The sequence below is a fragment of the Miniopterus schreibersii genome, assembly GCF_964146895.1.
Source record: "Miniopterus schreibersii genome assembly, chromosome: 2".
NCBI classification, from domain to species: domain Eukaryota; kingdom Metazoa; phylum Chordata; class Mammalia; order Chiroptera; family Miniopteridae; genus Miniopterus; species Miniopterus schreibersii.
In genome coordinates this window covers 185424497-185443006 of record NC_138102.1, presented here as the reverse complement: position 1 = coordinate 185443006, position 18510 = coordinate 185424497, and the positions used below count along the sequence as shown (strand labels likewise).

At 45.5% G+C, this 18510-nt stretch overlaps 1 protein-coding gene across 1 annotated transcript in view; it reads right to left on the bottom strand.

Moving 5' to 3' along the window:
- ATXN10 (ataxin 10) overlaps positions 1-18510 on the bottom strand; it is a 123083-nt gene that overhangs the window by 46427 nt on the left and 58146 nt on the right. The window contains exons 8-9 of the mRNA XM_081128205.1: positions 17700-17808; positions 15611-15780 (exon numbers count right to left, since the gene is read on the bottom strand). Coding sequence (XP_080984331.1) covers positions 15611-15780; positions 17700-17808 — 279 coding nt within the window. The remainder of the gene's footprint in view (positions 1-15610; positions 15781-17699; positions 17809-18510) is intronic.

Below are 18510 nucleotides of genomic sequence, written 5' to 3'. Positions count from 1 at the left end.
ACCTTTTTAAAGGAGTTTACACCTATTAGACTGTATTACACTTTTATCAATGGTCACTTTTTGTACTGACTCTTCCTAGAAAGGTTACAGGGAAATGAAAGGTAAGCAAACGTGGCCTTAGGTAAGAGCTTGACGAGTTTAACCGTGAGAAATAATTCCAGTTAAGAATATTCATTTCTTCTTCCCAGGGCAAAGCACTGCGCTAGGCAAGAAGAGAGCCACGAGCGAAAAGCAGAGTCTGCAGCCTCGTCGCATTTGAAATGGTCTTTTAATCTCGGCTTAAAATCACCAATATAAATACACTACAGTAGCAAAGGAATCCTTGAAATTTTAAGGCAACAGGAAAAAGCTAACTTCTTTCCCAAAAGGCTAACAGTAATCAAGTACAACAGCCTCCCCACTAAACGTCCTAACAATGAAAACGCGCTTACGCACTCCTGTCCGTCTTTCCCTCTCACCCGCCCCTTACCTCCAGCCTCGTCACTGCAGGCCGCCCTCCTCCACTCTCAGCGGCTCCCCTCCTGGGTGGTTCCCTCCCATCCCTCCCACACTGATGCTCTCAGCAGCCAGGATAGGCTAGTTTATGCTGCAGTAACAACCCACAAAAATCTAAGGGGCTTAAAAAAAAGAGGTTTATTTCTTGCTCGTGCCATTTAACAGCAGTGTGGTCTTGGGCACATAACCACCTCTCTGCCCCTCAGCTTCCTCATCTGCAAAATGGGGAAAATAACCAGAGGATTCAATGAGTTAAGAGGTCAGTCCTCAAGAGCCATGCCTAGCACTTCTAAGCACTCCACGGTGGTAACTCACTGCTGCTGCTGCTGTTCCCAGGGAGCGTCTGCTGACACCCGGTCTTGATGAGAAGCCCCAGAGCTCACTCCCCTCCCAGCTCTGATCCCACACTGTTTAACCATCTGTGACCACATGAGATCAGGAGCTACTTGAGCATAAGGACAGCATCTGACTCCATTTTTGAACCCCAAGTTTAACAGTCTGGCAAATGATACACACTAAGTAGATGTTTGCTAAGCTAAAGGAAGGAATGTGAATCATCACCCTGTTGCTCGAATAAACCTCATGCAACCTGACCTTTGCACAGAGTATGTGTCGGTGCACAAACACTCAGAGACGTCTGGCTGACCGAAAGCACATGATCAGGGCCTAGAACATCACCTGTAAATGGGCAAGACCTGCTGTTACCTATAAGGGCCCTGAATCAGGCCTCCACGGAGCCAGGACCTCCAAGACAGGGCTCCTGCTCCCAGGGACGTCCAAGCAAAGGAATGTATCAGCACAAAACCATCTCCACCACGGGTAAGAATGTGCCCCCCTCCACCCTGTTCCTCATTCCTTACAGGCCATTATCCCCACATGAGGGTGCGCTGTGGGGCAGCCCAGACAGGGTGTGGCTCTCTCAGGGGATGAAACTGTTCTATATCCCTTGACTGGGGCAACAACTATACAGGTACATGCATGTGTCAAAACTTACCAGAACATTAAAAATCTGTGCCCTTTATTGTATATAAATGGGAGAGGAGCAAACCATGGACACTACCAACTGTTCTACACACCTTTCAGTTTTCTTAGAGCCTTATGAAGGGGGGCAGGGGAACTGTGAACAGCCTGCGAACAGTCAGGTGAGCCCGGCCTCTGGGACGTTGCTAAATACTACTTATCCTGAAAGTCTACAGCGCCAGCTCCCCCCGAAGGCCCCTCCTTCAAGCTTCGGGCTCCCACAGGAGAGTGGGATGCTCTGCCCTATCCTGTCCATCCCACCTCTGCCCTGCCTGCTCACCTTTATCATGGAGACACCACTTGGCAGACAGCACCCTCTTTTGCTGGCTGGCACCTTCCTCCAGGCCCTGAGTTACTAATGGGCCTGGACCGTTAGGCTCACATCCTTCTCTCGAGCACTTGGCACGATGCTGGGCACAGAGTGTACAGCTAATAAATACTCGTTGCTTGGCAGTGGGTTTTAAGGTATGAAACACACTGCCTTTCAAGGAGACTAAAGTTGGTCTCGGGTCTGAATCTGTGCATCTCAACACTAAGGCTCAACTGTGTGTTTTCATCTGTTTACAAATGTAAATAAAATTACTAAACAGTGTACACAGACATCTAATAAATGCGAGGTTCATAAATGTAGCCTCATGAGTAGGACTGATCGGAGAAAGTGTCAGTGCTAAATTTTCAACTAAGACCAAGCTAAACTGTCTGTAAAACACGATGAAAAGAGAGTAATACATAAAAGAGATAAAATACCAGTTACTCTATATGAGAATGCTGATCACGATTTTGACTTAATAACTAAAATTTCAAAATAATTTGACTTACAAGGCCAGTCTAGTGAAAACGCCTTGATCTTATATCTACCCATCTTTTCCAGCGCTGCCCTAATGTTCTTTCTCCTAGAACTGCTGGAGAGATTCCTCAGGACTAAACAAACCCATCTCAAGGGGAGGACAGAAGGGACCCACTGGATGACACACCCACTCCTCCCTTTTGGAACCAGCCTCAGGCATTCCCGCGCCTCTCGCAGGCCGCTGCTGGAGCTGTGTGGGAAGCAGGTGGCATCCCAGTGGGCAGTGGAGGGCTCATCCACGGCACGGAGCAGAGCAGCTGGTAGTCCCGTGGGCATGGGGCTCTGAGACGGTTTGTGTGGGGCCGGGGAGCAGGAGAATGCAGCTGAAAGTTGCCAGGGTTGAAACTCCAGCAGGCAAGAGACACACCCGCCGCCCCGCTCCCAGGGGCCTGCCAGTCTGACACTGCCTGTCAACACACCCACCACCCACCACCCTGCTCAGATGTCCCCAGCCCTCCTCCTCCACACCCCAACCCCCAGGCTGTCCGTTCTGGAGCTGCAGGTGTAGACCAAAGTCATTCCTGGCCACAAAGAGGAGGGCGAGCTCTGCTTTAGAGACCATCTGAAGTGTGTCTCTCATTTCAGGGATGTCCCTTGCCTCAGGCTGGCCCCTCTTCCTCCATTTTCAGGCACTGACCGGTGCAATTAAAAGATGGAAACTCAGCTCCAACCCCATCCTGCCCCACTTCCAACATAGAAATGACTTATTTTTTAAGTTACCTGCTGGATTTTTCCAGTGGGTAAATTCAACACTGTCACTAAATCTTACTAGGTAAGTAGCGATGAATCATGCCCGAAATCAGTCTCACGTGAAACCAATTATTCAAATACCGGGGAGAAACAGGAGCTAAATGCCGCATGGGGAAGGATTTGTAACATAAGATGTACAGCAATGCAAACAGCTCAACCTCAAAAGGACAACTGCAGCCACCCCCCCCCCACACACACACAGTCACCTCGGACGGGGGCCTCCATTGAAATCTTCAGTCCCACAAACCCTGAAATGCCCTTGAAGGATTTCCTCACAGCTATTTAACTATTTTCTTTTAATGACCATAGTTTACTGTTTTTCTTTAAATAATTAAAGAACATAAAATCTCTGCTTACATATGTATATATGTACAGATAATATATATCAGTAGATAAAATTTTAAGAAAGATATTTTTCTGAAAATGTCAGTCAAGGCTGCACAGAATATTAGCTACTTAAAAACAGTCTGGCCCAGCCGGGTGTGGCTCAGCGGTTGAGCCTCGACCTAGGATCCAGGCGATTGGGGTTCAATTCCCGGTCAGGGCACATGCCCGGGTTGCGGGCTCGATCCCCAGTTGGGGGCGTGCAGGAAGCAACCGATCAATGACTCTCTCATCATTGATGTTTCTATCTCTCTCTCTCCCTCTCCTTTCCTCTCTCTGAAATCAATAAAGATACATGTAAAAAAACAAAACAGTCTAGATAAGCAAAGAGAATCCTAGTTTAAACTTATTCACAAAAACCACCTTTACTTCTGCAGCAGAAAGACTGATTCCAATATTCTGCATGCTCTCACTTGCAAAACAGAAACCAAATCTGTGATCCTCACTACAAAGTGGAGAGGACCGAATCATTCCTTGCCTGTGGCTGGCACGTTCCCGTGGACGGGACCACTGAGGCCTGGCCAACACCAAGTGGGACCTAGCACGGAAAAGGCCACGGGGCCTGGGCAGGAGACTGGGTCTGGAGCCAGGCCTCCTGGGTTCTTACCTGGCTTTCCCACTGACGCCTGTGTGAGATCTTGGGCAAGTTATTTAATGCTGATGGGCCTCAGTTTACACATTTTTAAGATGGGGATAATGCTAACCACTCTGGGAAACACACTGGCATATGCAGAGGGCTTAAATGTCTGTCCCACAGCAAGCTCAATATAGTGCTTGTCTCTGCAGTGGCTGTTCATTTTAGACGTAACTGACCTGCTATTCATTTTAGACGTAATCTACCTTTCCAGGGTCTCAGAGTTTAGAATTTTATTTTTTCGATCTAAATTAAGTGGCTAAGTTAACTGGTGCCTTTTCTCCAAAAGAAAATGTAGGTACTTCCAAGTGCAGGCGTGCTGTTCCTATCAGTGGCACCAGGAGTGTGAGCCGGGAGCTGACAATAGAGGCTGACCCAGCCCTTAGGAGAGCGACCTGGTCCCTCCTCACCATCTTACCGCATTTGCTTGCAGGAAAAGGCAAAAATATCACATAAATATGAAAAAGACGGATAAAAGCTTAGAATGTTTCCCCTCCAAGGTGTCTCTGCACTTTGACATAGATCTGAACTGAAGAAAACGAAAGGCTAACAGTGTGGTTTTAGTGTGATGAAGATACAGGGAAGCCAGGAGGGTCACGGAGCAAGAATCAGGCTCCCCATGCGAGGGCAGCTGTCCCCTATGCCGAGAGGCCCGGCAGGCAGGGAATTCCTGCAGCAGACCTTGAGGCTACTGCTTGAGGGCTGACATGACCAGCAGGACCTGGCACCCCACATTCCGGAGCTCCAGATGCCGCCTTGAGGAGAGCCAGCCAGGGCTTGTGCAGAGGAAGGGCAGCCTCCATCTGGCAGCTACAGGTGGAAAGGAACTGGCATGGACCCAGCCTTCTCCCTGTTGGCTCCCACCCATGGGAGCTGCCTGCTCAACGGCCTGAGGCTCTGCTCTCAGAGCCGGGAGAGCACCCCACTGAGAGTGATCACTGTTCAAGGATGCCTTGTTAGTAAGGAAAAAACTGGCATTTAAACTTCTTTTCCCCCAAATCAAAATGTCCCCTACACTGTACTGAGGTACAAGTGTGAGATGCTAGAAGCAGGCAGTCGGGGGGAGGTTCACACAGTAGGCCGTGTGCCCCCACTGCCCCTGCCACTCGGCTACCTCCAAGCAGCTCTGCTGACAGGACTCAGTTCCGTGCCTAAGCCCTGTAGAGCTCAGGGGACCTGGGTGTCACCCTGCCACTGGGCAGCCTCTGCATCACCTAGGATGCCAGAAATGAAAAGCCCGAGTTGTAGACAGGAACAGGGGCATTGGGATCCAATCAGGGCAAAGTCCCCAGAGGGTGGGGTTTTAGGACCCTGTGGGGTAGAAGCAAGGGAGGTGGCCTTTCCCCTACAAAGAGCAGGGACAAGGAGTGAAAAACCCCAGTCTGGAACAAGGCCCCACCCCAGGCGGCCACTTCACGACACTCCATCCACTGCTTTCATAAGGCTGTGGTTATCCGAGATCTGAGTGGAGGCCGCAAGGGGCGACTACCACAAGCAGGTAACTGGGTCCATGCACACTGAAGGTGTGGTCCCAGAGTCCTGGTCCCGAAATGAGGTTAACATAAAACCTGGGACTCCTAGGATCCCTGCAGGTGGAAGCAAAAGCAAATCACTGTGAGAAGCAGTCCAGAGCTCAGGCCCATGGCACTGCCACAGTAAAATGATCCCCACACGGAAGTTGCTGAGAAAGAACCAGAGAGAGGAAGGGATAGGAGGGGCGAGGGTGGGGTGGGGAGGTAAGTGAGAGAAATGGCTCCCCAGGACTAGAAATAATAAAACATCTGAGAGAGAGAAGCAAGGCTAAGGACCAAGCACTGAGACAGCACAGGGAAGGGGCAGTGATCGGAGAAGGCCCTTGAGATCACCTGCAGATGGAAGATGCTTCCCCGAGTCTCCTACGGCTCGCAGCCCCTTCCCTGGAGCTCAGGGCCCACCGGCATGGCCAGCATGGCCCTGTTCTCCAGCCCTGTGCCCCCACCCGCAGGCCCAGGAAGCCGAGCACACAGCAGGTGGCCCCACACACCTGCTCAGTGCTGTTCTGTCTCAAGGCCGACCCTCTCCTACCCACCTGCCTCTTTCTCATTACTCCTTTCAAGCCTGAAGCTCAAGGCAATCCGCTCATACCGAGCACTTAGCACACTGCTGCTACTCAGAGTGCTTCTCACATCCGCTCTTTCTACTCTATTAAACAATCCCTTCTCACACCCGTCTCCCCCTTTACACTGTGAACTGCTGGAGCGAGCCTAGGCCAAACCCCTCTCCGGTATCCCAGTGTCCGCAGCCTCGGCTGGTACACAGCACATGACAGACACAGGTTTGTGGAGCTGAACTGAGAGCTCTGAGCACTGCCCCAAACAGCATGTTCATTCCTATCTGGAGTGAAAATCCTTCCAGGCTCTTAACTGCCACACAGCAGATTTAAATGGGGAGGGGGGGGAGTGACTCCTGGTGCCGATGAAGAAAAGTATTTTATAGGAACGTGACTTTGATCCTCTTAATTTTCAGTGCTGCCAGGAAAAAAACCACAACTAAATATGCGAGAGATCAAAACTATTTTAGAAGTGTGACAGCAGTTTCATTTTATTTTTTTAGAAAAGGAGGGAACTCACCGACATATGAAATAGAAGCACTTTTCTCATCTAACCGAAAACGAAGCTGGGAGACAGACTTCACGGTGTCAAAGCACTCAGGTGGTTAGATACTAACGAGGCCTTCGGCACACACGCCCAGCAAGCGAGGCACCCAATCAGCAACCTGACCACAAAGGCTCACTTCAAACTCGTTCCTTTAGAGGGAAACAACGTGGAACACACTAGAACCACCCTTCTATTTTCTCCCCTCTCTCATGCACCCCACCACCACCTACACCCCCATCTCAGCTATTAATTATCTGTTAGCAGATCCTAGGCTGTTTTAGTTTTTCATACCTTTCCATTATAAAGAGAAATGAAATTGTAACTAGTAAAGGCCAAGGAAGGCTAAGACGATAGACTGTGAAAGCAGGATAAAGAATCCCTTCAGTCTCTGAGCTAAGCAGGAGAAAGCCAGGAGTTCTAGACACGTGTCCCTTTCCCTTTCTAATAGTATCTTCTTGTTATCTTTGAAGCGACTGGCGTTCACTACAAAAACTACAAAAAGTATATGGGAAAAAGAAAACCACCCATCTTAATCTCACCAGCCACAGGTAACTAACTGCTGTGGTTACTGCAGTGTACTGCTCTTGGGTCACTCTGTCCTGCACCTAGGTCTCTAGGGACCTTAGTATACCTGGAATACAGATCTGAGTATATGGGAGCAGGGCTACTGGACAGTGTGCTGTGTCCTGCCCTGAACTCCCACTGACCATGGGGCCATAGGCACGGTACCAGTACAGTAAATGCTCGCGAAAAACCTGACTTTTATTAGATGCATATCTTACCATAATTGTTTAAATATTTCCAACGGATGGAAACCTGGTTGCTCCTAGTGCTATCGGTAACAGTGAACTAAGTGTGAGCATGACCACCGCTAACGGGCCTGAGTGCTGCTCACGTATCTTCCCGACGACTTAATGCCCACCTCACACCACTTTCCCTACCTACCAAAAGGACTGGTTTTGGTTGAGTAAACTGAGTCACAGAGAGGCAAAAGAACCTGCTCAAGGTCACCCAGCTATTATTCAACAGAACTCAGGTTTAAAACTATTTGGGCTGATTTAAGTCCAAGTCCCCCATTTATTTATAATCAAATCTATGATAATCCTCATTATTTCTAATTTATAAAAATCCCTGCTTATTCTGGAAAATGGATTAGATACTATTATAGATTTCATGGCTCCATCTGTAACATTCTATTCTGTATCAATCCCAAGTTTATTCTGGTGTCACAGGTGAGGTTAACGTTCAATACTTACTCCTCGTTCACTCTTAAGATAAGCCTTCCTTTCCCTCTGGATGACTGGCTACCTTATCACTGTTACTGCTCAGGGGACCGCTTCTCCTCCACTAACTGCACACTTCTGTGCATTGCTGGCTATTTAGCTTTAAAGTAAACTTAAACACTGTTAAAGCAATTTCCCAGTTCTTTTTTTTTTCTTCAAAATTCTGGGTTTTTTACCCCTCAGTGGACTTTAATAGGTCTATCAATAAACAAATAAATGAGTTTAAAAGCAACTAACATCTTTCCAGTATTCTGTATTTCCATCCAGGAACAAGATGCAGCTCTCAGTTGTGTGGCTTACCTAAGTCTCGAGTACTGCCTGTTGTGGATACTGTGAAATAATCGTTTTTACTGTTAAACAAATTCCACTGAAAATCCCTGTCATCCAGATCTCACCATAAGGCCCAGGGAAGAGCACTGGGCAGCAGTTAAGAAATGGCTTCCAGGCTTTTACAACCTGCTGCGTTGCCTTGGCCAAATGACTCCCCAAGTCTTCCTTTGGGTATCTAGGATATGGTAACTATGCTTCTCAGAAACATGCGTGTCCCTGAGATGTCGTTCTCGCCACACCTCTCAAGGGAGTCAGATCCTACTAGAAAAGCTCAGACCACAAAGGAGACAGTCCAGCAAGAGCAAGGAAGTGCAATCAATGTCAAAAACGACTTTTACAGCCAGTCCCATGGGTGCCATTTTACAGAAGACGTCCACTAAGAACTCACACAGAGTTGGTCAAAGGTTTCAGAGGACAAGCCTTGAATGTCTTTTTCTGCTGAGTGTTGAGCACAATGGGAAAAGTTGGGACTCTAGAGTCAGAATTCAGCTTGATGTTGCTCCAAGCAAGTCACTGAACTACTTGGAAGCTTTGACTCATCAGGAGAAGGGGTGCCCACCCACTGTCCACTGAGTCCTCCCACCACATGCCAGGGGTGGGGGCAGTTGCTGACCCAGACACGTGTGCTCGCCTTCAAGGAGTGCACAGCCTAGTGAGCGAGAGTGGAGGTGGGAACCCGGGAGAAAGCACAGGGCCCGGAGCCTAGTTATTGAGCAACGGGAACAGCAGCGACAGTAGTAAACTGTTACATTTTATCTATATATTTGGCACCATCCACCTACTAAATAATGTTACACCTTTTCTGCAAAAGAATAAGCTGATCACTACACAACAAGACACAGAAGGGGCTTTGAGGTCTTTAAAAACAATTCACAGCTGCAACAGATAGGCGTCCTCCCAATAGGAATTTTAATTTCATTTACTGTAACAGGAACTGTAAGTTCAGGAAGCAAATGGTGACAGCTTGATTTATGAATTTTGACATATTTCTTGAACTGGGATTACATTACAAAAGAAAGTGGAATTCTCAGCAAGTCAGATCTTGCCTATACATTCAGTCTTCAAATCAATACGTTAGGATTCTACGCAACTTGCTTCTGACGGAAGAGGGACAGTGTGAGGCAGGCCGTGTACCTGCATTTAAAAGTTCCCCAGTAAACTCAGAGCTGAGCTACGACAGCCTTGGTGTCCACACGGAAAACACCTCAGCTCTCTACTAAGTCGTAACAAAAGAAATTCAACTCAGAAAGCATTTGTGGTGAAACTGGCAAGAAAAAAAAGATTCTCGTCCTAAGCAAGTGCTCTATTTGCTTTTACTTTACTTCCTCCAAAAAGTGTGTCCATGAGAAAGGCGATGTACCAGAGCAGGGAATGTGAGGGCCACTTTAAACTCAGTAAATACCAGGGTTTAGAGGAACATTAATTTTCATTTGAAAAAGTTATTTTATTTTTACCACATGTCTTTGTTTGCAAATATAGTCAGGATATTTTATAGTAAAATACAGACTCCTTGAAAAGGAAGGTTGTATCCTATTGGCTGTTTATATTTTCAGAACCTAAAACTGTGTTTGGTATGCACTGGGCACTCAACAAATATTTTAAAAGCAAACTCTCATTCAAGAAAAATTTACTGAATGCCTACTATGTGGCAGGTACAATTTAGCCTTAGGGACAATACAAGGGGCAAGACATTTTTAATGAAAAATGTGTCACATCACAAAGATATTTTCATGTACATAAGTGAAACCTACCTTCACACAGATAATTCTGGATCCCAGTGGCCAAAGAGCCATGTTTACATACTGAAATTCCCACACAACAGGAATGTATTTTAAAAGGAAGTGATGCCTGTACCAAAGGCTTTGTATGTGCATGCTTGGGGACCTGGATCAAGCAAGCGTGTGTCCAGCAGTCTGGCGATCTTCTCTCTCAGGGGAGAGGAAGAGGGAGGCGGAACAGCACCTCCACAAAACCTGAGGCAGAAAGGGCTCAGCAGCCAAAGCGTGGATGGCCCATCTTAGTCAAGACAACTTCTTTGGGGGGTGGGGGAAGGAGGTAGGTAAACTAGATCACCTGCCTGCCCATTTTGAAAAAAATGCATGTAGCTTTATTTAAAAAGTTGTTTTTATTTTCTAATACAGCAGTCACTTAAAGAACTTATAATAATGAAGGAAAGAAGGCTGCGGAGGGAAAAGTGAACCACATGGTCCTCATTCTAACGAAGATGCCCAAGAATGCTTCCTTCATGTTTACAGCATGACACCATGTGCTTCTTACAGCAGAAACCAAAACAGAATCTCCATCTCAGGTCCACAAAGGTTAAAGGTAAACTAATCACTACAGTGTGGCAAGGAAATGCCATGTGAGCCGAGCACAAAAACAAGACAAGACCAGAAGCCGGTAGGTACTGAGCCACCTCCCTGCCAGGACTTGGGAAAGGGAAGTCTAGCGACACCTTCACAATTCAGCAAGCACGACAACCCACCAGTGTCTGACACAAGAGTTCAATGAGAAGACTGGGTGAAGCCCAGCGCTGAGCACTTTGCACCCGCACTCCCCTGAGTACAGACAAGGGCACAGAGGGAAAGGAGGATCACCCTTCCCAGGACTACGGAGCTCCAGGCAGTCCAGCTCCCATCCCTGCTGAGGGGGTCGCATCCTCAGCTGCTCCTGCCTCACACGTCTCCTGCGAGAGCTCACCTAGGAAGGCGGCCGTCTTATCCCAAGCATGGGGCACAGAGTGGCTTTCGCTCACTACATGCCAGCTGAGTTGAACTGCTGTCTCTCTGTCTTGGTTTCTTCATTTTAAGATGATGGTAATTATCTTTTCAGCCTTTTAAGCAAAGGTGTCACATGGCTCCAGTGGAGTAATGCCAATGGAAAGAAACTAAGAGGGAAAGGGCCTCACAAGTGTAAAGGGTGCCATCCCGGTAGGTACCACACTCAGTGCAGTGAATGGACTTAGACAAGCAGAGACCCAGCTGGGCTTACCTGACTTCTGATCAAACCACAGAGCAGTGAGGTTATGCACAAAGATTCTAGGAAAATGTGTGCCGTTGACAGTTTCGGAATTCTGGTTCAAAGAGGCCAGGATGGTACCTAGATGCCTCTAGAGTGACAGTTTCACAGGTGGAGACACCCATCTGTCTCATCAAAGGACCCCACAGCTGGGAGCATCCCATGTGATGAAGGGATGAACTGGAGACAGATGTGCTATTGCCAGAGTGCCCAACTTGAACGAAGATGGAACTGCAGAGGCCTGGCTAGCCTTGGAGACCCAGATTCACGAGCCTTCAGCACCTTCCGCTTGAAGTCCATGAGGAAGTCTACTTTAAACTTCTCCTCCAAACCCTTGGAAAGCTCCCGAACGAGAGGCACCATGGTACCGGGGAAAGAGCACAGGAGCTCACAGTCAGAGAAGTCTAAGTTCTACCCTGAGCCCTGCAGCTCACTGAATGGCTTCTCCCTAAAATGCTGTTAGCGGAACCTGATGTGTGGGGCTAAACACAAAGACTAAACTGAGAAATCCCGTAATTCACTAAGCACAATGCTGGGACACAGTAGACACTAAACAAATCATCAGCCCCTTTTTCTTCTGGGTGAAGGATGAACTGAGTTAAGCTAGATGGTTACCCCCCCTTGCCACCCCCCCCCAGATCTTTAGTCTCACATCAGAGACAGAGCTAATTTTCCCTTTAAGCCACAATTTGGGTAGAAGTGGGGCAATCCATCCAGAAAATCCAGTGTGAATTAAGAGCCTGGTGATGAACAACTGCTATACAATCACCATGTCCCCAAAATTATAACTCAAGTCATCTGAATGCTAGTGAATCCCATTCCCTGAATGAGCAGAGCCAACATCTGTAACACCAGCTAAAACCAGGACTGGACTACGAGAACAAAGAAGCTTCCAGCACATTCAGGAGTCTATGCTGCTGTGTCTGACTCTTTGGAAGGAGAAAACAATCCCGGAGGCAATGCTTTCAGCTTGAGGCCTTTTGTTGGCATAGGTAAGAAAGTGGGAGAAACAGAGGCATTCCTCTCCTCAAAGCACGAAAGCACAAACCCCTCCATGCCTTCGAGAGTGTTTGCTCAGAACTCAGCAGAGCTATTAGCAGCTGCACACGTGAAGGCGCACACATGGCCTTCCTGTGCGCCCCGTGCCCTCTCCGGGGCAGCACTTGGACCCATTCCATGTTTGCTTATGGTGCAATCTGAGCCTGGCCTCAGTGAGTCACTTCATAAGCCTTTTAAGGGTTATACATTTTATTCCTCTAAGAGGCCAATCCAAAGTAGCAACAAAAGAACAGTTAAACACAGGAAAAAACACCTCCTTTGTGCTCCTTCAGAAAGACAGCCTTGGTCATTAAAGACGTAAAGTGTTTCTTTCTCTATAAACTTTCTCTTACAAAAATCAGCCCAGTAATTTTCCGGGGGGGTTAGTGGTCTTCCACTCAAAGCGACTTGCAGACGAGGAGTGGAAATAGTATAATATACAATGAAGAACAGCTGGTCTGGCACTTGGTTTTGTGCCATATTCTGCAGGAATTATTCTAGTTATCAAATACTGCACAACATATCGCCCCAAAATGCAGTATCTTAAGATGAAGATTTTATTTTGAATCTTTTTCTTTCCTCTGTTCTTTAGACTAGATGATTTCTATTGACCCATCTCCAAGTACACCGACTCTTTTCTTGACTCTGTCATCTCTATTGAGTTGGTAAACTCATTCAGTAAAAAATTTTAAATTTTATTTTGGATACTATATTTTTCAGTTTTAGAATTTCCAGTTGCTTCTTTTTTTATAGTTTCTATTTCTTTGAGATATGCTATCTTTTCATTCATTAAAAGCATATTTTCCTGTACATCCTTGGACACAGTTACAACTGCTTTAAAATCCTTGTCTGCTAAACATCTGTGTCACTGCACAATATCCGTTTATCATCTTTTTCTTTTGAGAATCTTCCTGTGTGCCAAGTGAGTCTGGACTGTATCCTGGACATTGTACGTGCTCTGTGTGGACACTTGGCATTCTATTATATTCCTCTGAAGAACTCTGTTATTTTTGTTTTAGCAGGCAATTATCTTAGTTGGACCTTAACTATAAATTCTTTAGGCTGACCTAAAATCTCTACGATTATTTCATCCTTAGCTTAGCTGCTTAGTGCCTGACTCACATGTGTTGATTCAGGTATGAGCAGGGATGTAGGTGGTTGGCACAGGGAACCTGGGGGTGCTTTACTCTTCCCAGGCCGCTCCTTCACATGGCCGCTTCAAACTGTCTTTTGATTCTTTAAGCTAAAAGGTCTGTAGATTTTTCTATCAGAGTTTTAACTGCCCTGCATGACACACACTGTGCCTTCTTTCGTGTGTCAATTCAACTCCAGAATTGGTCCTGTTTGGGTTAACTTTGAGTGTCTTCACATAGTTGTCTTTTGTCCAGAGTTTATCTTTATTATTTATAGGAAGATCATCCGATAGTAGCTGACAGGGCCATTAACAAAAGCAGAACCTACGCAACTTAATTTTTCTCACAGTGTTGTGGGTGGTGAATTGAGGAAGAGCTTGCTGGGCAGGCTGCTCCTGATTCATGTGGCATTGGCTGGGCCACTAAGAAACTGAGGGTAGAGTCACATCATGGTTGGTTTCTCACTCACGTGTCTCGTGCCTTGTCCCTTGAACTGGTCTCTTCCTGTCTCCTCACTGCATCTCATCCTCCAGAGCTTTTCCATATGGACTTGACAACGCTCTACACGGTGATCTCAGGGAGTCTGCATGTCTTACATGGGGACTGGCTTCTAAGGGTCAAGAAATCGGACCTGACAGGCCAGACTAGGGCCACAACAGAAATGGGGCAGAATCACTCTTACCACATTTCATTGTTCCAAGTAGTCACAGGGCTCGAGTCATCCAGATTCAAGAGGATGGAGAAGTAAATGCCAACCCTTGATGAGGGAGTGGCAAAGTCACATTGCAGGAACACACGCAGAATGATAGGTGTTTGTGTAGCCACATTAGAAAAATGTAATCTGTCAACAATATTCAGTATTTGATGAAGCAAAACAAATGCCGCCTAAAGCAAAGCTCTAGGAAGATGCAGGCAGGTTAGTTCAATGTGAAGCACGGGGTCTAATTCTCCTGCCATCATTTTTATTTATTTTTTATTTTTTTAAATACATCGTTTTTGATTTCAGAGCTCGGAAAGGAGAGGGAGAGAGAGAGAGAAACATCACTGATGAGAGTCACTGATCGACTGCCTTCAGCAAGCCCCCAGCTGGGGATCGAGCCCATAACCTGGGCACGTGCCCTGACCGGGAATCGAACCTTGATCTCCTGGATCCTAAGTCAATGCTCAACCGCTGAGCCACTCCTGCTATCATTTTTATTCACCCTCTCATATTATCAGTATAATTATCGCTAAGCTATTCAGCACAAAATAGGTTTCTAATGCAGTCTACTGCATTTCCAAATATTTAATATATCTCAAAATTCCTAGAAGAAATGCTTATGATGTTATCATCCAAAATGTAGAGCACAGATGTGTTAAAATTTATGTTTTTTTCTTAAGATAATGTTTGTTTTTCTCCTTAAGATAATGTGAACAACAACTACTGTTGTCTCACCACAGTGGCTCCGTTGGCTGAGTATCTTCCCATGCACCAAAAGGTTGCTGGTTCGATTCCCAGTCAGGTACTCATGCCTGGGTTGTGGGTTTGATCCCCAGTTGGGGAGCATACAGAAGGCAACTGATTGATGCTTCTCTCTCACATAGATGTCTCTCTCTCCCTGTCTCTCTCTAAGCATATCCTCAGTTGAGGATTAATAATAGTAACTACTGTTTATTAAGTGTCTACTATGTGTTTGACAATTTCTAGGCTTTTTAAATACCTGTTTTTATTGACTATGCTCTACGTGACATTGGAGTGTTTAAGTGCATAGGCTTTGGATGAAGATCGACAACCTATAAGAAAGGAGGCTGACCCAAACATGCTAAGGACAAACACGATGCATATGACAAAAACACAAACCCTAATACAATCAATTATGGCATTTAATGTTTATCTGTGGGAAAACACACACACACACACACACACACACACACACACACACAATCTCAAGCTACTATCTAAGCACTTTAACCTTTCACTCCAAAAAAGTATTTTCTAATTTTAAGTATTATATTCTAAATGAAGTCACATATGTCTGATGCACAGTAAGAAACAGCCTTACCTTGTCTTGGTTGTCTTTATTCTTATAGCACATATTTCCAATCAGACGAATGAGATGAGACCTGAACCCCTCGGCCATGTTTGCGACATCACCTTCCGCTTTTATGCACCCAGAGGTACTAAAGATGTTTGTGGGGTCGGTGGCAGTCACATGAATCAGTCGTAAAACATCTATAACAAAAACAATAAACCTTACTTTCCATAGAAAAATTTTTAGTATTTTGTAATAGTTTTCCACAAACTTAATTTATGTTACGAGATTAAAATAAAATAAAGGTAGAGTAAAAAAAAATAAAAGCTTTCTTTAAATAATGATGAAAAGGCTATTTTTTGCTTTAATAATTTTCGTGACTGGTTCTGAGGACATAAGCCATAATGACTGCCTCAACTTGGGCTATTTATCCACAAAGAAGTTAGCTAAACATTTGCCACCATCTTTCTTACAAAGGGGTCTCCAGTCTCGACTTCTTTATGAAAGAACTGATGTGACGCCCACAGTCAGCTAAGTCTAGACAATACCACCTATCTGCGATGAGCCACACACAGGAAACCCAGGAGCATGGGACGGTTTCCCTTGGCCAGATCATCGGAAGGCGGCAGGTGCTCTCACAGATCTGTTTCGGCTACACTCAAAAGAAATAGCTCCAAGCTGTCAGACTGTGTGAGATGCTTCTAAGCAGCCTATGAAAATAAGCGGTCTTCCTGAAGCTGTATTTAAGTGTTTCTGCATCATCTCATTTAAACAGCCCAACAAACCTACTGAAGGCAGTTATCATTTTCCCAATTTTATAGGAAGACATCAGGCTTGGAGAAGTTAGGGATTTCACAGAGTGGGAGGGCAGCCCATGCCTGCCCTGGCTCCAAGCTCGTGCTTTTCTACGGTGATTTCACTTCCCAGGACTGTGGTGTTTCAGTGATCACTAGAAGCACTGAATCCAAGAATAAAACACTGATACCAGGTTCTAACTATCGTCTAAGCTCACTGCTAACTCATCTACCCATCTGGATCCAAACGCATCTTTCTTAGCATATGGGTCTCCAGAATAAGAATAATCTTTTCTAAAGAAAAAAAGCAGACAGTGAACAGCAACACCGTAAGCAGGGCCAAGCACAAGGAATAGGTTCTACCTGAATTATTTTGCAAACAGTTTTTTGTGTTTTTAAAAAAATATATCTTTATTGGTTTCAGAGAGGAAGGAAGAGGGAGAGAGAAACATCAATGAGAGAGTCATTGATCGGCTGCCTCCTGCACACCCCCTTCTGGGGATCAAGCCCAAAACCTGGACATGTGCCCTGATCAAGAACTGAACCGCGATCTCCTGGATCCTAGGTCGATGCTCAACTGCTGAGCTACGCTGGGTCGGGCTGCAAACAGTATTTTAGCAAAGATGGTAATATTTCAAACACTGGCTTCTAAAAATAATTTTCTTATAAGAATTGAATACATAATTACTATGTGTAAGGCACTATTCTTTGTGCCTCAAAAATGTGATTAGGAAAAATTTTACTAACAAATTTGGTAAAAATCCAGTGATATAAAAAATGCTATCATCATCGTCACTGAAACCGCACCCTCATCATCCCAGGCCTGGAAGGAAACCCCCATGTGTACCGTGTGGCAGGCACAGGTGCCCTCGTGTGCTGATGAGGCAGCCTGGGTTAAACAGCAGGGAAGCGGCAACAGCCTGAGCTATTACCAAAACCTCATGATTCCTCTCAAGAAAAAATATTCCCCAAAATTTCAAAAATATAGCAATATCCTGAAATTTACAGATCTGTGTTTGAACTTAATATTACAATATGACAAGCCAGAGAATTCTCAATTAAAAATAATTCCGTGGCCCAGCCAGGCATGGCTCAAACGGTTGAGCGTTGACCTAGGATCCAGGCGATCGGGGTTCGATTCCTGGTCAGGGCACAGGCCTGGGTTGCGGGCTCCATGCCCAGTCAGGGGCGTGCAGGAGGCAGCTGATCAATGAGTCTCTCATCATTGATGTTTCTATCTCTCTCTCCCTCTCCTTTCCTCTCTCTGAAATCAATAAAGATATATTTAAAAAAATAATAATAATTCTGTGTGCTGGTTCACTCACCAATCACTCTCTCCAGCAAGCCAGGGTAAACCTGAAGGTAGCCGAGCAGGTCAGTATTAGCAGTCATCTCACACAGGACGTCGAGAAGCCTAATTGTAGCCAAGACCTCCTAAGAAGGAAAGGAAACACAGAGTTTTAAATCAAGCTGATCTGACTGTTATAAATAACCGTGAGAGAATGAACCATTACAGTAACTGTTAAAGAGTCAGTGCTTCTAACACATCTAAAGAGAGAAACAAAACTATCAAAACCAAGCCAGAAGTATCAGGCATGTACGGGAACCATCATCTGCACTAGGAGCAGACATCACCATCGAGAACGCAAGATTACGTGTCATTATGTGTCTTATTGAAGCAAAGAATCAGAAAAGTTCCTATCCAAGCAAAAATACCTTCCAACAGTGAAATAAATGTTCAAAATTACTAGCTACATACATAACATTTATGCAAATATTTTCTCTTTAAGCATTTCCAGCAAGCAAGTTCTACTTTAAAGATACAAATACACCATAAACTACATTAATTTCTTGTCCGCAGGAATCCTGTAAAATGCTGTGGTTGAAAGAACTCTGGCAACAAGAATCTGCATTATTTCTGGGTAAATATAAACCTATATACAGTATCTTAGTAAGCTGGAAAATATATTATTTGAAAATGCTAGTTCACATGAAGAATTTACAATCAAAGAGATTACACAACCAAGAGACTGCCAACTGCAATGCCGTGGCAGTAGGGAGTCAAAATAAAATTTTAAAATGCAATTTTCATACAGACTTTGAACCTCATTTTTAAAGTTTACATTATTTGGCAAA